Source organism: Brienomyrus brachyistius, chromosome 1 (assembly GCF_023856365.1).
Source record: "Brienomyrus brachyistius isolate T26 chromosome 1, BBRACH_0.4, whole genome shotgun sequence".
Lineage (NCBI taxonomy): Eukaryota > Metazoa > Chordata > Actinopteri > Osteoglossiformes > Mormyridae > Brienomyrus > Brienomyrus brachyistius.
The window spans coordinates 46,935,606-46,959,167 of NC_064533.1; the positions used below are offsets into that span (position 1 = coordinate 46,935,606).

General features: G+C 44.7%; 2 protein-coding genes, 1 long non-coding RNA gene and 1 other non-coding gene across 9 annotated transcripts in view; 2 read left to right on the top strand and 2 right to left on the bottom strand.

Moving 5' to 3' along the window:
* On the bottom strand, positions 1-22,396 carry LOC125739376 (potassium voltage-gated channel subfamily E member 2). 5 transcript variants are annotated; one of them, XM_049009428.1, is made up of 4 exons: positions 22,331-22,396; positions 6,683-6,780; positions 6,362-6,439; positions 1-506 (listed from the first exon to the last, which is right to left on the bottom strand). In XM_049009428.1, exons 3-4 carry the CDS (start codon positions 6,383-6,385, stop codon positions 177-179), a joined length of 354 nt encoding a protein of 117 aa, XP_048865385.1. In that variant the 5' UTR covers positions 6,386-6,439; positions 6,683-6,780; positions 22,331-22,396; the 3' UTR covers positions 1-176. The 5 variants fall into 5 exon arrangements, with proteins under 5 accessions (XP_048865385.1, XP_048865392.1, XP_048865400.1 ...); XM_049009435.1 differs by lacking the exon at positions 22,331-22,396 and adding an exon at positions 9,576-9,645; XM_049009443.1 differs by lacking the exon at positions 6,362-6,439.
* On the top strand, positions 14,894-14,986 carry trnai-uau (transfer RNA isoleucine (anticodon UAU)). The gene is given in 2 exon segments: positions 14,894-14,931; positions 14,951-14,986. It is a non-coding gene; the product is annotated as a tRNA-Ile (tRNA).
* Positions 17,045-22,462, bottom strand: slc5a3b (solute carrier family 5 member 3b). Of its 2 annotated transcripts, none has more exons than XM_049009174.1 (2): positions 22,331-22,462; positions 17,045-19,771 (listed from the first exon to the last, which is right to left on the bottom strand). In XM_049009174.1, exon 2 carries the CDS (start codon positions 19,462-19,464, stop codon positions 17,326-17,328), a length of 2,139 nt encoding a protein of 712 aa, XP_048865131.1. In that variant the 5' UTR covers positions 19,465-19,771; positions 22,331-22,462; the 3' UTR covers positions 17,045-17,325. The 2 variants fall into 2 exon arrangements, with proteins under 2 accessions (XP_048865131.1, XP_048865141.1); XM_049009184.1 differs by having other exon boundaries at positions 17,045-21,491; positions 22,331-22,403.
* LOC125739402 (uncharacterized) overlaps positions 22,348-23,562 on the top strand; it is an 11,334-nt gene continuing 10,119 nt past the window's right edge. Inside the window, exon 1 of the long non-coding RNA XR_007397134.1 lies at positions 22,348-22,466. This is a non-coding gene — a long non-coding RNA (uncharacterized LOC125739402). The remainder of the gene's footprint in view (positions 22,467-23,562) is intronic.

The window sequence follows — 23,562 nt, forward strand, 5'->3', positions numbered from 1 at the left end:
TTTATCAGTTGCGTTTGCATGGATTTTTGGATCACTGGTGTGGTGTGGTCTGTTACATCTGTGTGTATCTACTCGTGTGACATCAGATTAGTTCAGATGTCCCAAAGCCAATGCGAAACTGCATACAGAACCTGTCATGGAAAGTAGCTCTGGGCATTGGGGTTGGACTTCAGGTTTCAGGCTTTGTCGTACTGGTTACTGAGGGCCGTGGTCCAGTCTCCTTCGATGTATTTGTGGTATGGGTCTCCAGAGTGCTCATGACGTTTGGACTTGACTGTGCTGACAAGCATGGCCACGATGATGAAGGCCAGCATGCCTATCATCACCATAAGGTACCAGATGACATCCTGGAAGTTCTCCTCTGCCAGCCGCTGGTTTAGGGCCTGCTGGGCCTGTGTGACGTTCAGTCTCCAGCGGTCCAAGTACTGGCCCAGTGAGCGGCCCAGCAAATTGCCCAGCTGCTGTGTCATGTTTGCCAGTGTGGCTGCCATCTCCTTCAAAAACACCTGTGTGAATGCAGGTCTGGACAGTTAAATAGATCATGATGGCATCACGAGTGATTAAAATTCAAAATTCATACTTCTAGTGGTTGCAGTGCCACCTGCGGGTTATTAGGGGCATTACTGGTTATTTCACCCCAAAATCTTTAGCTTGTCACATTGACATGGAGCGCTGTAATATACTGACAGTAAAAAAAAAAAAACCTTTGTAACATTTTCTGAGGTTTATACCCTGCTGCCCAACGGACGATAAGCAGCAAGACGAAGTCATTGAGAAGCTGTCGCAGATACAAGTTACTCAGCACAGGCCTGGAGTTGCAGGTTCAAACATACATCACACTGACCAGCCTTTGCTTAAGAAGAAAATGTCTGGAAACAAGCAAAATTTATCAGAAGGACTTACAGTTGTGAGGCACAGGAGGAGCTGTGAAGGTAGGATTGAGGAGCAACACCACCGAAATGCTGGACTCCGAGCAGCGGAAGTTAAGCTGATTGTTTAATCAGCACCGTGTTTGAATAAGAGTAACAGCGAAGTATGACCCTGACCATGTCCTTCCCCTTGGAACAATGTGCTATCAGCCCGTACCCTGTTTTTTTTCCTCAAAGTCATCCAGTGTGTTTACCGTGTGCCTCATACCCCATGGTACCAGAGGCAGCAAGCTGTGCGGAGGCTCACAGCATAAACATGGGCTGGGTGACTTCTTATGTCTTTACTCATCTGTTCCCATCACGTATCCAAATCGTAAATTTATGTTTTCACCATGCTTACCGTGGTTAGGCTCGCGGGGCGGCCCTTGGGAGTCTGTCCCAGGCAGCATAAAGCTGAGGTGGGGATCCACCCTGGCTGGAACGCCAGTCTATCACAGGGCAAGTACAACCACACACTATTCGATTCAGAAACATAAATTAACTGCGTATAAATGTACAGTGAAATACACCTGAGGCTGAGCAGACCGCAAAACATGTAAATCCCCCTCCAAATATATCTAGGTTATAAAGGAGAAACGTGGAAGGTAATCAATCGTCTGAAGCTAGCCATAGTAGTTGGTCTAGACGGCAGCATTTCAGTGTAATAAGAATGGCCCATTATCTTTCCATTAGCCATAATTTTTGATTATGGGAGGAAACTGGACAGCAGCATTTGCCTCCACCCAAACCATGCATTTGCATGGTGCCCCTGAGGTTTGGCGGCCCCTCCCACAGTCACTACACTGAATACTAAAAAAAACATGTTGCCTATTTAAAGGCAGCTATTGGCTGGCAACTGCAGACCTGACAGAGAGTTGCAAGGGTGTAAATTATAGGGGGGAGGTTTTAGTCCCACACACACAATAATCAAAACCAGCTAATACACCCCCCTGGATCCCCGTAAATGGGTGGAGACCACAACCCTCCCGATGCTCAGCCCAAAGTTACGCCCTTGGAGAAATGTAATAGCGAACATTGTGTTCTTTTTGTATGCGAAATTATCCATTGCAGCACAGTCATTTCCATACTTGAATTAGAGAAGATTGAAGAGATGGTGGAAGAGAGAACAACCTTAGTCAAATCCGTACCACTTCACTCCTGCACCAACCCTCATCCCATTCTGTAGTCAGATTTCACATTTTCTTTCATGGCTTTAAGAACCTAGGCAGGTTCTTAGCATGCAGTACAAAATACAAAGATTTAAACCCAGCAATAACAGTGTGATTGAGGCAGGGGAGGATCTACCTTCTCAGAGGCCATAAGCAGCCCCACAATCAGTAATGAATTTTGGGGTTATGGCAAGGGGGGTCCACCTCTATTAATTTCAGACAGGGGGTGCCCAGACATACATGCCTGGACCTACTTTAGAGTAAGATTCAGGGATACCCCTCATGTGTTTAGGGTGTTTGGGTCCCGACCTCAAGTGTAAGTTGGACATGCATAATGAAGCACGTGACCCTAATAGCAGCTTTTAGCTTATAGCATAAGGGATGACTGGCTTTCAGAAGAGGAGCCTACTGCCTGCCAGTACCTAATACTTCATATTTTCATGTTCTTTTTTAGGTGAAAATATTTCAAAGATGAAGGCTTCACTGAACGCTTTATTTTTTACAGCTGGTCACGTAAGCAGTCATTGCATTCTGTGGAATCCAGTGTTTGTTAGGGAATTTAAATATGTGGGAAGAATTACTTCATAAAATGGGACCGGAGGCATCCTACACCATCACTGCACTGTGCATAGTGAAGTTATCCACAGTGATGCTTGGCAGAGCCTCTCACTGGCACTGCGATTACCACGGGCATAGCTGGAAATTCTGTCACCTTGGGCCCCGCCATCTGCCTTTTTGTATTCGAGGGCCCTTGTAAAATGCGATTGTGCCAGTTTGGAAAGGAAGGCGAGGGCCAGTCAGTTACTGCAATGTAAGTTCCAGTACTGCTATTACACAGCTGGGACATTAGCAGGTCAGACCCAAATTTAGGGCCGGGTTGCATTTGTATCCCTTTGTGTCCATTTGTGTCCCTTTGCAATCGTGTCCCACTTGTCCAAACAAAGAAGCATTTTGCTTTTCCACCATAAATAAATATATTGCTCAGTGACTCATATTGCTTGAAGCTATAATTACAGCATATATTTAAAGCATAATTAATCCCAAGTGAAGTGTACATTTGTAAGTGAGACGTTAGCATTTCCAGTTACGAGCCGTCAGTAACTTCCCACTTCTCGTGACGTGTCCTTAGTCAATTCGATTGGTCTCTGAAACATTCTCAAATCTACTGATGTACAATATGCTTGGACAATATTGTATGACATGTAAATTAATCAAGTCCCTAATATCAGCATGTGGAAGGAACAAAGGCTCAGCAGATACATAACAGACAAATCTAACTGGTAAGGTTTGCATGTATATATTTTTTTTGCCATCGCACCAGTGTGTGTACAGCTCTGGAATTATCTGATTTTGTGCAAGAACTGCTTCTTAAAACTGATCTGATATTACCTGTCAAAACAATAAACACTGTCATCTAACAACCCAGAAACACAAAACAGTGAGATAGAACAGACTTAAGTTTTATCTGCTCTAAGAGGCCAATTGCTCTCGATAGGGTAGAAAACGGATGGATAGATCAATTTACACGACACTCGATTTGGAATTCCTCGAGGCTGATCTCTGTTCGGTGTGAGTTTGTGAGCTTATTCGCTGTCTTTCCACCAGATGGCAGAATAGACGTCTAACTATACTGTTGTTTGAGATAAGCCGAAAGTGCTGGCAAAGGGGGGTAACGGCGTGTGTGCTCTGTTCTGTCTCTGCTGCAGAGTTTTTTGTTCTCCTGATGGAATTAAACACTTGGGCGGATGAGGGATGCCACATGTAACCCCAGGGTGTGACGGAATGACAGGCGCCTTGTTATCTGCCCTGCCCCTCAAACACAGTGACACAATTCAGGGGGAACAAAGAGCGATGTGTGGTTTCTGTGCCTTCGCCATCCACGACCCGCACTGCGAAAACCGTGGCAGCGCTGTCCCACTGAGCATGAAGCCAGCCACTGTGCATCTGCCCCCAGCGGGACCGCCTACCGCCTGCTACCACTGAGGATGACTGACATCTGTCACTTGGAGCTGAGATAAGGAGTCCTCATGAAACACGGAACGTTCTAGAGCAGTGGACACCAAATGGCGGACCCCACTCCGCATCCAGACCAAACTACAATTGAATCTGGACTGCATGATCGACCCCCCACCAGCCCACTAACCGGACTCAGTGGGCCTGGCATGTAGCCACATAATAAAATTATGGGTTTGAATCCCCCCACGTAATTTGTTTGCTTCCGCCCTGGTTCATCACCATGTAGTAAAATGACATGCATGAACCCAGCTCACCCCCCCCCCAAAAAACAACTGTGACAAAATCTGGATACAGGCCTGTACTGGATCTCGACTTGGTGTTGCTGATGAAAGTTAGGGACTTCTGTTCTAGACGATAATGTTTAGGTAGAACATTCAGAGCCACAGCAGGGCCAAATGCACGGAACGGATAAACCACAACTCCGTGTGATGCCAGTGCAGTTGTGCCCCAATTTTATTCCATTTGGCTTGCCAGCCAATCACATGAAAATACCTCGCAAGTTTGTGACCTAATCTTCACTGGGGCTCTGTTGTCCTTATTGTTGCCAATGCACTCATCTCTGGGGTGTGGAGGAACCTGGAGCAAGTCTGAGAACATACCAGAAAATTCCTACAGAAATAGCCAGGCATTGTGACAACACTTCAATCATGATCTATTATCTCTGTAAACAAGAAAACAACTAGGGTTTCCTTAGTTACAAGTCATTTATAATTCCGGATTTTAAACAACAAACGAAAGCTACCCTGCCGACAGGAACCGCAAGTGAAGGTCCCCTTAGGAAAAGGTGAAGAGCATTCAAAAACAGAGGAGAACCATTCAACAGATTATTTTGGCGGCTACTATCTTAAAAAAGCAGAAGAGTGTTGATATGAAAGCATGTCAGCTGTGCCTGTCCTCAAGGTATTTCAGACATTTAAGAAGATCCTACTGTCAAGAGAGAACTACAAACCAAACAGGACACACTGCAGGGATGAAGCAGCTTGATGCTGGAACGTTTCCACTGACGAAAAAATCAAGAAGTTATCCTTAGTATTAAGCCCACGGCAACCTGAACCCAGTGACCCTAGCAACAGCAAAGCACTGTGATACCGCAGTAACGCAATATATCGTACAGTTATGCGCAGCATGCACGTCAGGCTCCGACTGCAACATGATCACAAGAGAGATACTTGTGAGTCCTTCTGTCAGCAAGATGATAATTCACAATGAATACTTTCTATGAAAAGCTTCAGGAATCAGTTCTAGGGGTAAATCCAAATGCCGCTTGGCTTAGTTGGCCCTCAGGAGTGGCTGCTGTTGATGTTAAGTAATCGCCTTAGTGTTCTGACTCGCTTAGCCACTTAACCCAAAGAAAAGGTAATGGAACCCGACCTGTCTGAAGGTGAGAAGGTGGCAGAGCAAGGGGAGCAGAGCAGTTAGAGGAAAGTCTGCAGAAACGTGCACGCTCTGCAGCGGCGAACAAAACGCGATCGAACGTGAATAATATCGTTCATTATAAATAACCGAAATACAGCTCGCCAGTCTCAAGTATTCAGACGAGCCGAAAAAAAAGATCCCATTTGGACAGACTCTTCAGTTCAGCACCGAACTATTCCGACATCTTTGGCAGCATCGCGACCACAAGGGGCAGTCAAAGCAGTGGAGCTGTACAAGAGAGGAGGCTGTTGGAGACTCCGGGGAAAAGTACCCTCCCTCCAAACAAATAGGAATGCAGCAACGCATCCAAAATGGCTATTTTTGACAAGGAAACAAATTCCTCCCGTCTCCATGTCTGTGCCTCGTTAAGCTACATGGAATGTCACAAGCACAGAGAGGAGAGAATGGTGATAATGTGCTTTATTTCTACTGTGGTGTCACTTGAAAACAACATCGCAGCACGTGGACCGAAATTAGAATCCTCCTTTAGTAGAATAGGCAGTAATGAAGTACCAAAAGTTTTAGAGATAAGGGGAATGTAATGGAGAGGTGGAAGAGTGACTCAGGGGGTAGCACTGCTGTCTCACACCTCCAGGTCTGGGGGACTGGATCAGGGTCTCTACTTTGTGTTTGTGCGTAGTAAAGCCAGAGGTAGGGATGCTTCAGCACCCCCTCAGGTTGTTGATGGTAGTGCAGTGTCAGAATGCTCACTATGGTCGTTTGAAAACAAAGCTGTCGCTATGCAACACAAGGCACATTTTAATTGCAAAATATGGTGGTTTGCTAATAAGTTGTAGCGATCGATAGCTCCCCATTTCCAAGTGTGGCGGCATGTTTATTGCAATTTGTTACCTTAGCAATCAGGTTGCGGGTCATGTTGCTGATGCAGTGAGAATGGCTGTAGTCGGCTTATGTTTCCATGCTTGTTATCTAGCAACCGATGATACAAAAGAACTTCAGTAAAGTCTATTGGCCGTTCCGACTTTCAGCACTCTGAGCTCAAAATGTGTTCCGGTGCCTACGAGTGTGTGTGCGCGTGTGTGTGCGCGTGTGTGTGCGCGTGTGTGTGCCCTCATCCACCGCCACTATAACCCTGACTCCAGTTACAAAATACACGGGAATGCAATGGCACTGGATTATAGAACAATGTAAAACGTTAAAATGGAGACGTACTCAACCATATATTTCTGCTGAGGGATGCCGGATGCCCAGAGGAACGTTCGGAGCCAAGGACCAGCCAGGCCAAGAACCAAGACTGTAGAGCAGAACGTCTGGTAAAGACCACAGGGGGAGGGTTAGCTGATGAATAACGTAGAACTGCACGTGCGTGGCAGAGAGGGTGCGGACGTGCAAACGGACCCCATCGGCATGTCGGTAACTGCGGCGCTTGGTGCCAAATGGCAGCCCCTTCCCTGCCTGAGAAGCACCTATGAAAGGGCTGTTAGCTTCTGCTGCAGTGAAAGTCCAGGCAGGACATCTGGCAACCGTGACAGAGCACGCTGAGCTCCCAGAGCACACCATGGCGACCTCTGTGGAGCACTAACATTCATAACTCTACCAGACCGTGGCTTTGAATAAACAAATATAGTGTGGGGTATTAATTAAAATAAGATTTTAGTAAATCTAGGCTTTTACGTCAGATTTTACTGTCGGTAAAACAATAATGCATTCATAAAACATTATAAACATAGCTATACAAATTTATAAAAAGCCATAACAAATTATTCCCATGTTTATTATGCGTTATGACTGCCTTATGAAGCTCTCATCTATAATGCATTATAGATACCATTATAATGCAGTACAGAGCATCCTTAATGCTTACACTTGCATTATACATTATACAATGCATTATAAAGGTATCTATAGGGCAATATAGATGGGAGCTTATAATACATAATAAACATGGCTATAATGTGTTATGGCATTTTATAAATATTTATAACTATGTTTATAATGCTTTATTAATGCAGTATAATGCATTATCAATGTGTTAATGAATTACTAAAAATATGGCCTTAAGTGTTCCCTTACTGTCTTTCTGAGGACAAATCTGAGGAAAAACAGCATATGAGAATAGCATTTTTTTTCAAATCTTTAGTTTGTTCTTAGGCTTTGCCAGTGTTTATTCCAATATAAGCATTCAGCGCAATTAAAGAGAAATGCAGCAACGAAGTCACATATGTGAACATGCAGGTACATGCGTGTGCGCCGGTGTCTAAACTGTTCACATGACACTCATCTCCCACAGTCCTTTGTGCCACTTGTCTCTCCTCCGTATGGTCTAAATGTAAAACATCAGATGTGGGCTCGGGGCGAAGGTAGCACTGCTAGGGTCACACCCACATCACTGCCAGGCAGCTAAGGGAAAATCGTAAGTCTCAATTAAAGGGCGCAGGTGTGGTTTTGTTTTTGCAAGTATTGTCTGTTTTGTTTATAACAGAAAAATGCAAAAGTCCCTGAATGCTGAAACACTGGGGAACCAGCTGTGGGGCACGAAACACATTATGTCTCTCGAAAACATCTACAGGCGGAAGACATAATCACTGTGTCTCATTGACGCACGATATTCAAGATACATAATATGATATCAAAATTAAAAAGGTATTTTTTGGAAACACCTTTAAACACAGTGTGGTTGAAAAAGTGACATCACAGCACTTGTTTCACTAAGCTTTAAATCCCTGACGTAGCACCTCAGGACAGGAAAGCAACAGACACAACAGTCATCTGAGATGACAAAAACATGCACTGACTCGGCCCAACACATTCTGTGCACTAAACTGCTGTGCTTCAGCTGGAAAACATCTTCTGCTAGGCATCTAAATGGTTGCGACTTGGTTGGCATTGTCCCATCAGTGCCAGCACGAAAACTCTGATTATACGTTTGCAATACTGCTCATTCCTCAGCACGCACATATTTCACATTCCAGTGTTCCCTGTCCCAAACTGGAATGGGAAGCAGCGTAAACAGTGTGTATGGTACACACTAGCTGCACACTCACTGGGAAAACACTGTAAATTCAGGAGGCGGTAAAGGTCAATTTCAATTTTCTTTCAGTTTTGAACTTCGATGCTACAGTTAACAGTCTGCTGTAGTTCAGAAAGCAATCCAGAGTAGGTAAGAGATGAAGAAGGTAAAACAGAAAGGGAGGGAGAGAGGAAGGACGGAGGGAGAATCATGGAATTTTCCACTATGGCATGAAATATTCACCAGGGCTACTCTAACACTATCAAGGCCAACAAAATAAGCTGTATAGTGCAGAATAGCACTCTCAAAATTCCTGCATTTAATGAGCCCTTGACATTGATAGACCTTGATCTCCAAACTGTGTCCTTAAGAAGGAAGAAAGGTTTCCAGAAAATAAACTGCTGTTTGGATGGGACCAGTAAAACCAGACCGTCAAGTGTTGTGGAGATCCAGAATACAGAATCAGCACCTGCCAAAACTCTGGAAGAATTTAACCATTTTCTACCTACATGGCAGCAAATGGTGCACTGGCACTGAAGGCTAAAATCTGATGTTTGCTAAGTCTGTTCTGGTGCATTCAACGAGGATCTGAACAGTTCCAGTAAATCACCCATCTATTGATCTTCTAAAAGCTTATTCAGGTCCAGGACAGGGGGTGAGCTGAAGCATGTCACAGGTAGCACAGGGCACAACCCTGGACTGGATATCAGTTCCAACAAAACATCAGGGTTGCAAATGGGAAAGTGTACATGGAGACATAATAAGACAATAGGTAACTCAGTAACGTGCCTGTTGGCATTGTCTGGCTTGTAGGTCTTTGCTGAGTCTTTTTAAACAGTATATGTGAATACGCTGGTTATTGCTAAGGTCAGGTTTTCTCACTCCGAAGTGAAGCTCAGTGGGTTTTCTATAAAGAACCAAATGAAAGTGAATAGCTAGTGTCAACTTACATGAAATCTAGTGGAAGTAATCCTCATTACTTACATAGACATTTCTTAGGCAAGGCAGGAAAAAAACACACGCTGTCTTTACAACATTATAACATGACGAATGCTTGGAAGGTAACTGATTAAAAAATTCTATGACATCTAATACTTGCGAAAAGAACTGTTGACTTCGCCCGAGGACACGTCGACACGCCTCTGAAGACTGAAGTCTTCTCTTCGGTTGCCGCCTGACATTCTTATACTCATTGTTTTTCATCTATTTCTGATGCGGTTGCTAAAATTACTTGTCCAAAGTCTATCTGTATTGTCATTGCGGCTGCATGTTACGTTAAGGGCCCAGGGGTAACCGAATGGTGAGAGAAGCTATTAAAAAGCAAACACTTTGAGGAAAAATACTAACAGTGTTCAGGGTACGGGAAACAGGAGACATGGTATTTTTCCACCCACCCGTACTGGCTTATCAGCACTTTACTGTGCCAGTATCCAGCCAAGCTGCACAAAGTCAGTCTCACTGTCACATTTACCTATGCCAGACAAAACAGTATCGATTTCCTCCTGAGCCTGTCGGGATAGTTATGTCCACCTGTGACCAGGACTGCAGAGAAGCCAGTTGTAAACCAGGAGAGCAAGCTAAAACCTCCACAAACCTCTTACAATCACCACAGCTAAGACTTGCTATATTTATTAGTGCCTAAAGTACAGCACTGTGCAAAAGTCTTGAGCTGTCAAAGAAAATGATATTCAAATGATCTTCTTCTTGGTGCAAAATTATAAAATTATGTCCGTCAAAACATGCCAGTTTAGTCATATCAAAACCTCTTCTAAAGGTGCCACTGTTTGTCACACATCAACCATCCAATCCACCCATGTAGTTTTTCACTAGCACACCTCCTATTGCTAATCAATATCTTATTGACATTTGCTAGCTGACTAAATTAATGAATTAAGTGAGCTGGTGGTGAAATTTAAGAAATATACGGAATGGCTGGGGTGCCCCTGAGGAGAGGTTTGGGATCTGAAGTGCTGTTCATCTAGCCGTCCAGCAAGGCATAGTAACCTTTTGGAGAACAGAAGATATACTTGTTGGTTTTTATCGTGTTACTTTTAATCTGCATATGTTCTAACGCTAAATAGTATTTTTTTTCTGAGCACATATATACTTACTACCCAGATAAATAGCATTAAACATTTTCTTTGACGGCCCAAGACTTTTTGCACAGTACTGGAATTGGCCTACTATTACCTATGTTTTTCGTCTATGCTGTTTGCTAGTCAAGTATTAAAGTTAAATGATGTGTTCAGAACACAGTGAAAGATGCAGGCAGGTGTTAGTGCATGGAAATGCAGCAGTCTGGAAGCCACATGACCGTACTGGGCTCCCCTAAAGCCAAGATGCATCCAAAACTGAACCCAGGATGCAGGTTTTGGCTAAACCTCGGAGAAGACCGTCATTAATCGAATTTGACACAAGTTCCGCATAGTTGAACTGAAATAAGCTGTTATTTCAGAAGGGCTAAATGCTGCCATTTGAATCCTTTTCTGTGGAATAATCCCATAATGCAGTTTTGCGGTGCTAGGTGCCATGTTGGGTCAGGAGGCTCCGAGTCTCACCAGTTGCTTTATCCGTAGTCTGTCAAGCACATAAGTCAGTGTTACGTGATACATTTTTACCACACAGGCTGCCTCCGGAACGACTCGGAAGGCATTCAAACTCAAATGCCTTCCCAGTTGTTGTGACTGTGTGTCCAAGGCTGGCAGACTGCCTCTAATGCTGCTCAAGACATTTGCAAAGATTACAGGGCTTTCAGCGTGTCGCCCACAAAGGCCCTGCGAGCCAGCGATGTCAGTGCCAGGCCTGCCGTCTGCTAAAGACGGCCAGCGCATGGTACATCAATATGGAGGGACCCTGCTGACACGAGATGAGAGACCAGCTTCTCGAGGCGTGAGAATGTGCTCACCTCAATGTCGCAGGGAAGCCCAGACTGTCCCAGAGACCCAGGCCCAGCCCTGCACTCTCCTAATAATCTGTGCTTTTCCGTTATACATTGTTTTGTTTTTTTTCTTCTTTCCTTTTCTGGTCACCATAGCAACCTTCTAGGGCATGCACCAGCGTAGTAATGAGAATTTTCCCAGTGAATTTCCATCACAGAGCTGCAGGGGTTTTTTTGTTATAGATGTTTTTTACCCACAGTAGCAGGGTCATTCGGGGTGAAAGACAGCGTGACCATTTTGCTGGGCTTACAAGCGGCTGCAGCACTGTCCCCTTCGATAGATGGCAGTGGACCCCAGCTCCTTTACACCCCTCATTTCAGCAGGGGTCTTGGCCGACCCTGCAGGTGCCTCTTGATATTACCCTTGTGACCAAAAAATAAATAAATAAATAAATAAAAATAAAAAAACATCTAAGAGAGTGATGGTATCTGAGAGGTATAATGTTTATTATAGATCTATGCAAACAAGTTCCATTTCTGTGTATGTATGTGTTAGGGTTAGGAAACGTTCATTCCAAGAATGTCAGGCAGGCTAAACTACCCTTGAAACAATGACAAAGAAACAGTTGTTATGCAAGGATATACAATGTCTCTCTTAGACACAACAATTATCTGAACAGATAAGCGATTTGATTATCCTCACTTCCAGCAGAGAGGAGCATGGCGCTCGATGGTCTGTTCAGGGCTGTCCTCAGCTTTCCCAGAGAGGGTTAAACCTGTGAAGCCATGCCACCCCCCCCCCCCGAATGACAGCCAAGCCCAGAAATCAAGGACATCGCGGAAGGACAATAAGATACAGGAGTGCTGATAGGAATCTCAAGGCTCAGTAAAGGCTGGTACTCAGTCCCAGGTCAAAGTCTAGAAGGGATCACAGTCATCCCTCAATCTGGGGCCTCCAGTCATCCCCAGTTTATGGCTTGAGAAGGACCTTTACTCACGGTCAAGCCAAAATCCAAGAAGGACATGCACTCAGCTCATGCCATGGCTCAAAAACAAGCTTGTTCTCATCACCAGGTAAAGCCCCAAAATCGGCCTGGAGACACACTCAGGTTAAGGCAGTGGACTGGCTTGCAATCACTCCCAGGGCTGGAGAACAGCCTGTGCTCATCCACACTGTGGATATTGCAGCTGGCAGGGGTTTTGCCACTCGGGGACTAAAAATACATTCCGCAGTCCAGCTGCGTTTCAAGGAACGGTGTCCACATCTGAAGAGAAACGTGATTTGGGCCAGTTCCCCTTGTGGAGAGGTGAGGAATGTCTCAGTGAGATCAGGCTTGGGAGAAGCGGCATGTGGCTGAAACACAAAGCTGGGCTGGTAATGTGGCCAATAAAATTCTAATAGAAAGAAAAACACTGAAGCGTACGAGAGCCAGCAGTACAATACCAGAGTACGGCGATGTAGGGCATAGATACTTGTCTAGTATAAACAGAGTGGACTTTGCTTGGCAGTTCACCATCAATACATGATCTGCAGCCTACTCTGTGTAAACATCATAGCCAATGGGATATTTCTTTATTCTGGTCACACTCAAGTTGCTGTCATCATCTGCTTTTAGCAGAAATGCTTATATGTGTCTATATACTGACCAGAGTGCTAGCAGAAGTCATATATGCTGATGGAGCAGATATATGCTCTGCTTTTTGTAGAGTAGGCCGTTCTATACGCACGTCCCCCACTCCACAAGCATCCCTGGCTGCCCCTCGACCTGTGGGATCCCAGAAGGGGCTGCTCTGTTTTAGGGGACCCTGATGTCAAAGAGCGATGTCAGGCTTAGAATACAGTGTTATGTAGACGATACATGAACATATGGGACATTTTGTGACCTCAAGCCAGAAAAGCCAAAGAGAGAAGCATAAAAATACATTCGAGGCCGAGGAAAACATTTTCTGCAGCATTGCTTATTTCAATGCTGATGATGCTAAAGAAAACAGACCAGAATTATTGGCCATTGCTTAGTGACAGCAGCTGACAGTGATCTACTGGTAAGCAGGTTTTGCAGGGTGAGGGTTCGAAATGCTCGGAATAAAGAAATGAACGCACCTTAAATTTACCACGGTATCTGTACACCCCACCCTTAAGGGTTAGGTGGCAATACAAAGATGTTACTTCGTCACATCAACGTCTTTTCACGTTGGCCTGTCAGAAGCGCAAGTTCCTCAGTTTGATTTAGGTCCAGTGATTTAAAGTGAGGAATTATTCCATTTTATTATGTTTTCAATCACTGGTGATGTCTTTCTTTTTTTTTTTAAAGTTAGGTGCAGCGAATACTTGGTGTGAGACTGTAAGGATATTGTTCCCTGTAAAGTAAACCCTTGTAATTGTGTCCGTTCATCAGGTATCATCAGGCATTGAATTGATTAGAGCTTTTGTGTCCCCTGAATAGCATTTGCTTTGTCTGTCTGTTCCTGCTTAATTAAATTTTCAAAACTTCTTGCAGTGGCAAGCTATGCAAATTTATATCGGGGCATTCAAGACAGGAAAACTGGAGAAAAAACATTCTATAATATTAATACATGGTTATATTTTTGTAGAGTGGTATTTGGTTCTATTATTAGACAAAAAAAAACACTTTGACCCAATAAATTTGACGCATGAAACCCAGTCCTTAAAAATGCATTTTTAGTAATTTATGAAGAATTAAAACAGATGGGAAATTCAAAGGGATGTGGGCTCCTGTGTGAGTCACAGATGGTGATGTGCATGTAACTGTAACAGCAGCATTATGGAGCTCATATGTGAGAAGTGATGGGAGTCCGTGCAGTAATGTGGAATTTAAAGCTTTGCTCTACTGAAACAATGGAGGTTTTAGATTAGCCTGCTGTTCACTTTGCATTTCCCAGAATGCCGATAGGCTCACTTGTGGGGGCATGCCCTTCTATCAGTGGAAAACTACCAGACTGGGTAGGAAGCAGAATGAGCACACGCCCACAGAGGCTCTGCTGGGATGATCAGTCAGCATACATGCCTGCTTCATTACTCAGATGCTCACAGAGCCTCTCATCAGATTAAATGGCTGTTTCACATCAGTTACATAAGGAGATCAGATGATCTGGTCATCTGGCCAAATGCTGATCCATCCAGAGGAAAGTGAGTAATTTTCCCTGTTCCATTTCACTCATCCATCCAGTTTCCAAAACCGCTTATCCTATTCAGGATCGTGGGGGTCCGGAGCCTATCCTGTAGGCTATGGGTCCAAGGCGGGGAACGACCCAGGATGGGGCACCAAGCCATCGCAGGGCACACTCATACACAACATACACACCTATGGGCAATTTGGCAACTCCAGTTAGCCTCACCATGTTTTTGAACTGTGGGGGGAAACTGGAGTACTTGGAAGAAACCCCATGATGACATGTGAAGAGCATGCAAACTCCGCACACATGTAACCCAGGCGGAGACTTCAATGGTATTATTTCATTGTTCATCATTTCAAATGCATTTCCATTTGGAATAAGACACCGTAATAAAAGTGAGGCTCCAGTGGCGCAATCGGTTAGCGCGCGGTACTTATACAGCAGTGCAAGTGGGGCTATGCCGAGGTTGTGAGTTCGAGCCTCACCTGGAGCAGGAATTTTGTGGGCAGTGGTGGCTTGATGGTTAGGTAAGTGTATTTGTAATTGAAAGATTGCTGTTCGAATCCCCGACCAGCAAGGCACCACTGAGGTACCCTGAGCAAGGTCCTGCCCCCAAGCACTGCTCCCCGGGCACTGAATTAGCTGCCCCCTGCTATGTCACATTGTCACATATGGGTTAAATGCAGAGGACACATTTTGTTATTGCGCACTGTGTGCTGTGGTGTGTTAATCACCACTGATCACTAAATTCTAAGCAGTTTTCTAATTCTAAAGAAGCTGCCAAAATCAGCTTTCATTCCTTGTTTGACCAGCATCTGTCTTCTAAGACAGTGATTAAATCTGGCCAAGGGCAGCTTACGATTAGGAAGTGTACGCCACTCTGTGCGCAGTGTAGTTCGCATGGCAGAACTTGAATGTTTTGGATGGAAACCTTTCCTTTTCTGAGATCACAGCTTTTAATAAGCTTTTGTCTGCGTAAGCAGGTTGGGTAACAGGTAAAAGTGGCTTATGACATGAACTTGAAACTCAAAGGTGTGGTGCTTTCCCAAAAAAACCACTACTTTCTGTAAATAGAGGCGTTTCCTGTGTATTTGCTGCGTGTTTATGCATCAACATATGTGGCTGAATATGGACAAAGACAAAAAATTAGACCCACAATAGATATTTTTAAAAATGTGTTTATTTTCAAACCAGTGTGAATTTAAATTCCATCTCGAAAAGCATGTCTGCAAGTACTTCTAGGCAACATTTCTTCTAACAGACACTAGAGGAAAAAGGTGTTCAGGGAATTTTGCACAGAATTTATTTGAACTATCGGTAGAGAGATAAATATCTAGCAATTAAAACACAATGTAAAGTTATTGTTAACAAATATGAAGACAAGTGATCAGCTATTAGTTTGTAGTAAGTGATGGGAAAAGCCTTCAATGATTCATCAGCAGCCACTGGATCCTTTAGCCGTGAAGCTTCAGTGCAGAGTGTAAGGATACACTGCGCAAACAAAAACACAGAGTGAATGAAGTAGGGTAGAAAGACCAGCGACCCAAAGACTTGTATACAGCTCTGGAAAAAAATTAATACCACTCTATATATATATATATTTTTTTTTAATTCTGGTGGCAGAAGGCTACACTGCGAGGCAGGCTGCTTCCAGGCTTGAAATTTCTAAGATAGCCGTATGAACAAGGTGAAGCAGGAGATACTGGAAGTGACCAAAGACCAAAAACCAGCCAGGTAGAGGGCAGAAGCAACTGTCAGAGATGACCATCAACTTATTGAATGCATCCGATCATTAGCATTCAAACAAATTAGATGATGACCTCAAGTGACCTTCCAAAAGAACGGAAAAAATTAAGTGGTGTGAAGTGCACTGCGGGGACAATTCATTACTAGTTCCTAGAAGCAGGAATGAAGACCAGTAAAGCAGGGAAGAAGCTTATCAATGATAAGTAAGGAAGAGCCAGTCTGCAGTTTGCAAAACACATGTGTAATTCTACAGACACATACCCAACAGTTGAGAAATGAGTGACACTGAAAACTTTTGTTGTGGTCTCAAATTTTTTCCAGAGCTATATATTTATAGGTGACATGAATGAATCAATGAATGATTGAAAAGATAGCCCTATACCTGGAGTTCATTTTTGGCCAACAATCCCATCTTACCTTTAGTGTAAACAAGGTCGTCATATAGGAAATTAAAAAAAAAAAAAACCACACACCTTTGCGTTTGTTCTGGAATGAGCACTTAACATTGTTTGCCTAGTCTTTCCCAACAATGACAGCTGTGTGTGGTCTTCAGATTGAACAAAAGACACTGGCAGGAGGGCCAGGAACTGCGATTTAAATGTGTACACACAACCGACTTCAACACAAAGTAAAAACTGAAAACCAAGCAGCACATGAAACATTGGCATTAATAAAACGTTACCTGACCATGAAGTAAATAACAAAGACACCAGAATGTACATAAGGAATTCTCACCAGAGCCAAATGAGAAAACGAGCCACGCGCAGAAACTTTACTATAGCTGCACTATAGACGAGTTGGGGGGGGGGGGGGGGGGGGTACTCCAGTAGACCCCAGAGCACATAAGACAAAATTCACAAAAAGGCTTTTCTAGAACAGTTCAACTTATTAAAAATAAATACAGTCCCCAAATAATTTTGGTAATGGTAGGTATTATATACAGTGTCATACCTGCTCAAAACCTTCCATGATCTGTTATATTATATATATATCCCCACTGCTTAAAGCAGATTGCTTTATAATGAACCACAGTAGCTAACTGTAAATATTACAGACCCAAAATTGCTTTCCTCCCTCCAAAGGGAGCTACAAGGAGAAGTACACAAACATGAAGATCCCTAAAGAACAGACCACTAAGAGAGTCAGGTTGAGGATGACCTTGATCCTGGGAGACTCATACAGCATCTCCTGAATGAGTCGCTCCTCATCCTCCACACTCATTCGCTGGTCCTTTGTGGCTTGCTCCTTGTAACCACAGAACCAGTCCATCACCTTGACGCACCTCCCCCCTTCTCCTCCACAGCCACCCTCGTCGGAGCTGTCCTGTCGCACGAGGCCCACCTGGCCATTGTTGTTGTTGTAGCGGTCTACAGGTGTAGGCGTGTCAGAGCTTATGGTGCAGTCACTGTTATGCGCAACTAGTAGCTTTACTTCAGCCCCATCCACACACAGCTCCTTCTGGAGGCCCAGTGGAAGCTCCTTGTGGAGGCCGCCAGTGCCATTGCAGTGGCTGGGGCTCTTGTCAGTCAGCTTGTAGGCTTCTTCCTTGTGCTTAGCCGACAGCTTCTCCCTGTTCCGCAGCCCCCAGATAGTTGAACGAATAATCTGGTCCTTTTTGGGAGGCTCCGTGGCAAGGCTGACCACCACTGCCACTAGGCCAGAGAGCCAGAACAGGGCTGTGGCGACATACATATAGTGGATGCTGGTGATGAAGGTCGGCCTGTTGTCTGGCCGATCGCAGCGTGGTTCCCGGTAAATGAAGGCGAGGATCAAGCGGATGGACCCCAGAACAAAGCCGGTCATCCCCCCCCAGAAAGCACCGGTCTCATTGCAGCGTGACCAGAAGATACCAAGGAGAAAGAGGGCTGCAATAGGGGGAGTGAGGTAACCAGCCACCTCCTGGATGTACAGGTACATCTGTCCCCCTTGCATTTCTATGATGACAGGGACCCAGGCGATGCTGATGGCCACCATGAAGATCACAAAGAGCCTCCCAACCACCACCAGCTCTCTGGAGGACGAGCCCTTCCTCAGCATTTTGTAGATGTCCAGTGTGAAGATGGTACTGGCACTGTTGAAGATGGAGTCCAGGTCACTCATAAGGGCTGCAATCATCACAGCCATCATGAGACCACGCAGTCCCACGGGCATCACATTCATGACCAGGCGAGGGTACGCAATGTTGGAGCAGCCAGCTTGGCTGCCACACACTTGCAGGCAATGCTCAGGGCTGATGCAGACCAGTTCATCGGGGAAGAGGATTCGAGAAATCATGCCCGGGATTACTATGATGAACATGGGCAGAACCTTCAGAAAGCCAGCCATGAGTGTTGACCCCTTGGCATGGGCAATGTTCTTAGCAGCTAACACCCTTTGCACAATGACTTGGTCTGCACACCAGTACCAAATGGACGCTGGCGTCTGGCCCAGAAGGAAGCCTGGCCATGGAATGTCCTCATCCAGCGGCCCACGCAGGAGTTTGAGTGACTGCGGCTTGGGGTGGATGTGGCAGGAGTTAGTGTAGGAGAAGTTGCCAGCTGCCATGATTGCAGTGACATTGGGGATGGCCTGCATGTACTTGCTTCGCACACCCTCCAGACCACCGACTTTCACCAGGCTGATGATGCTGAGACTGAGCGCCCCAGCAATCATGAGGACAGCTTGAAGGGTGTCAGTGTACATAACAGCCACCAGGCCTCCTGTGACTGTTAGTAGGGCTGTCATGCCAATCAGCAGGATAACAGACAAATACAGGTTCCATCCCAACGACTCCTGGATGAAGAGTGCCCCGGCGTACAGGTCCACTGATAGCTTGGTGAAGATGTAAAGCAGAAGTGACAGGGCGGCAAAGTAGACCTTGAGTCGCCTGCCACCGTAGCGCTTGGAGAGGTACTCGGGCATCGTGAACACCCCCGAGTTGATGTAGACAGGGATGAACACCCAGCCAAGGAGCTGAAGCAACAGGAGTGCGTTAAACTCCCAGGCACCCACAGCATAGCCGCTTGCAGCACCTGATCCCGCCAGGCCAATGAAGTGTTCACTGCCGATGTTACTGACGAACAGAGAAGCGCCAATAACCGTCCAAGTCATGGACCGCCCCGCAAGAAAATACCCACTCACAGTGCTGCGGTTGGCCTTCCACATGGCGAACAGGCCGACGAGCAAGACTAGCACGAAGTACAGTGCCACGACAGTTATGTCTGCTGCTTCCATAGCAGACCCCATTTTATACTCACGTATGGAGGGAAGTTCAACCAGCTACTGAAAACCAGAGATTACAGCAGAGGTGAGAAACTAAAAATACTAAAAACCAGCAGAGTGAGTTTTATAAATTCAACTAAGTATCTGTTAAAAAAAAAACAAACAAAAAAAGCGCTTTTCCTTTGGTTTGCTGTGAGAATGGAAACTCTTGTGTCCACATGCAGGTCAAAAAAAAATATCAGTTTTTGTTTAGAAAATCCATGGGCCATATAGTGAGAAGGAGCACAGGAGGCTGCTGTAGACCGGTCTAGCAAAGCCTAGAGTAACATTCCTGCAACACAGCAAAGACAAAGAAAGACTACATTAGACCTAGTGTGGATGGAGAGAAGGTGGAGGAACCACACCTTTTACAGTACCTCACACACCCCCTGCACCAGCAAATTAACACACAAAACCAGATTCCTTTATAACAGTCATTTTATTACTTCCACTCAATGTCCTAAATAATAATAATTCATACAGAGGAATCATCACAGTACATTTTTAGGTACAACATTCACTAAAAATGTAGGACAATTTCTGGAGTATGAAGACAATCTTAGAAACACACACAAAAAAATAAAAAATAAAAAAAATCAACTGCTGTGTAAATTCTTTATAAATAAGTGCTGTACTATAAATAAAGCTTAATTCCTCTAAAGTGAGAAGTCACTTGTGGCTGATGCTAAAGTCCAACTTTAACAAAAGGTGCCCATCCCCAAAAAGCTCATGAAAACCTACGCAGTTTCAGCTATTACCATTCATAACATAACCATGAACTTCTAGGTTACAAATGAAGTGGTACGGTCGACTCTGAAATTTAAAAAAAAAAAAGTTTCTTTTTGACCATTCAATCATACACCGATTTACCATAGACGAGAGGTAGAGATGGCCAACCCCACCCAAAGCAAATTTAAGAAAAAAAAAACCTGAATAATAAGAATTTTGCTCATACAATAATGACTCCCATGTGATCCCTAAACTCCAGGTAAACTGCATGCAGTTCAAGAACACAGAGCAAAGCCTGGGTGCCTTGTTATACTGCGAGCTAAAAATAATATTTAGCTGCATAAGCCTGCCTGTAAAGGCAATGAATTACAGACTTAAGTTCACCTTCACATGAATGTCCCCCAACCACACCCCTACACTCTCCCATAATTCATCTCAGCAACTTCTGGCCTAGTAACATGTGACAGAATGCCCACCATCCACAGCAGCTATTTAGACCAAACTCATGCTTTAAGGTATTTTGAAAAGATCTGATCTATATTAATACGAAATATGAGCTCCGTGTATTGTGGAGGCTACCACTAAAAAGAAGCTATCAGAAGTAGGAGCATATGATTAAGCAACAGTTTAGTCCCTTTCTAACATTTTGGTGCAACAGAATTGCGCTCCTCACAATAGAACAATCTAGAAGACGACCAAACTTCCTCTGTCTCCGAAAAAGGGACGTCCCTCTTCTGACTTATCAACATTTGCCATTCACAAGTTCTCTTTATTATTCTGAGAATTTTAAGGACGTAAACCTCGTTAAGGAGGTCTATCTTTATCCAAACACATGGCAGTATGTAGAAACTATGTACTCAAGTGCAGTATGTTCACACGGACAGCACAGAGCAGCAAAGTGGTGAGGGGATAACAGCTAATACCGACTCATCCAAGAACGAGAAATACTGAGTCCTTCTCCATAAAACAGATTCACACTTAGAAATATACATGCTTCGCTGTTTACAAGTTGCACACAAACGTCATTCGGGGCCTATAATTGCATGAACAGCCCACGTAAAACGACTCCACTTCGGAGTCAGCAAGGTCTAACTGGTGCGTATTTTCAGATGTTAAAAAGTGACCGATATGCATCGCAGGCGACCAGGTACTTGATCCAGACGCCAGAACAGCGCCACTCTGGACGTAACCCATAGCAACGACTCCGCATCCTTCTCCTGTAACATGTTTCTTGTGGACTGACAGGCAGATGGACAGACGGGCGGAACACTGGGTGGTCTGACCTTGGAGATAAACATTACATATAATGGAGGCGCAGACATCGTTGGATGTTCAAAACGGTAAATAAACCAGGACGGGGCGGTTATACATACGGCTGCTCCACCGGTACCAGTTACTCGTGCCCCAATCGCATATTTAAGAAATGTGGATAAATAATGTCAGGCAGATAGTGAACTGCTCTTAAACCAACTGTCTCACAGACATGTTTATAGCAATCGTTGGTCTGTAATAATCGCCAGCACCGAAAGCTTTGTGAATCACCTTCCTTCATCACATCGCTTAACGTACGGGATAATCCGACAAGGGGACCAGCCGAACCTGAACTGGGACAAGAGCACGATGCTATCAGGAGTGCAGCGGTTTGCGGACCCAGGAAAAGCGCCCAACACATGGAAACTTCTAGAACACAGACGCGCTTCCGGGAGACTGCGACATCCAGGCGCAATCCCCCCTTTAACCAGCATCCCGACGTCCCCAAGCCACTGACCCAGCCGGTCGGCGTTCTAGCGTGATGAGGAGGCGATTAAGGCGGCGGCAGATTCATCCCAACTACCAGTACGAGGCAGCACGTTATAGCCCCTGCGACCTGTTTACCACCTCACTCTACTTACGGAAGAAAATATCCATCATTTCCGGCTCCTGTCATACAGACTCTCTGACCCTCCATACAGCCACTGACGAAAGCTCACCACCCCAAGCAGCGGCTTACCAATGCTAGTCCAACAGTTCACTTTCGAATCTTTAATCCTGGACGGAGCGCCTATACTCGTATACCACGCCAAATATGCCCCATGTGCTTATAACGACGCTCACTTGAGCGGCGGTTTTCGCTATTACTCACGGGTAGGCAGACTGCCTGGATCCAGTGCGCTGAGCCCACAACGACCAACGTCTTCGCCATCATCGGAACCCGAGTGCCAACTCTCCGCGCCCCGTTCCCTTTTAGAGGATACGCCTGCTCGAGACACGTGACTTCGGTATGCCTGCCACGCCCACGACCCCGCGCGACTCCGCTGTCCGCTGCACCGGCTCTAAGCCGCTGTAAACATCTGTTTGTAAATATTAACAAGGTAAAGTCACAGGCATCACTGCTCGCTGTCATCTCGTTCATCTGCTTTTCCATTCCTTTGGTAAAAATCGGATTTTCATTCATTCAAAATGTGTAAGCTCAATGTAATGTGGAAGCTTCCTTCGGAAAGCCTTTTCCAGAATTGAGGGTATTATATGATTGAGTGACGGCGTTATATAACGCCGTGGCCTAATGAATACGATTTAACGTACAATAGAAGATGACCAGATGTCCTTCGCCCCCAAAAACCACGTTTTGCTTCTCTGACGTTTTAGTCAGTGGCTTATAAAATTTTCCTGTAATTTTGAATATCCTGAATATTCAAGTCCGATATAACCTTCATACTCTTTATCCAAATACATGGACGTATGTATTAACATAAAAGCGTGTGACTTCCGAGGAGAAGCACGGATATAAGCTATTGTGAATATGCAGCTAAGTTTGTTTACTTTGGCAAGGATGCCACTGCAGGACTATAATGAATAGACTTTAGAATAAAAATAGGTTATGACATCAGAATCAGCTGTGACACTCTGTGGAGCTCAGAGCATCTCCTGGCATCACACAAAAGAACCAAAATGAAAAGGTGTTACTCATGGGTTGGGGCTGGTGTGTCAGACGTTGAGTGCATGTCCATGGAATGTGAGTGTGCAGATGTTCAGCCGGTTGGTTTGGATTCTTTATGGTTTCAGACATGCCATTAAAGTGTACGGCAGAAATCTATCAGCAGTACTTTTGATAACTTTTACCCTCAAAACCCAGTAGTAGATGATTAGTAGCAACATCTACCATTAGTTCATGCAGTACTTATTGTACAAACTCCTAGCCAGAGACGTACACTTTAAAGTGTACAGCATTGCTTTTTATCCTTCTGGATTTTTTTCCCTTCAAGTTATATACATTGAGCTGTTTTCATAAAACAGCAGCAGTACTGTAACATTTTGTACAGTGTCTTCATGTAACATAAGGAAGAATTTCTATCAGATCATCGCAAGTCCCATCTT

What these genes read in the sequence shown, in the direction of transcription:
- LOC125739376 (XM_049009428.1), bottom strand. Translation starts at nt 6,385, where the DNA reads ATGACCCGCAACCTGATTGCTAAG. An exon ending in CCCGCAACCTGATTGCTAAG is followed by an intron (nt 507 to 6,361) that starts GTAACAAATTGC and finishes GCATTCACACAG; the next exon opens with GTGTTTTTGAAGGAGATGGC.
- slc5a3b (XM_049009174.1), bottom strand. Translation starts at nt 19,464, where the DNA reads ATGGGGTCTGCTATGGAAGCAGCAGACATAACTGTCGTGGCACTGTAC.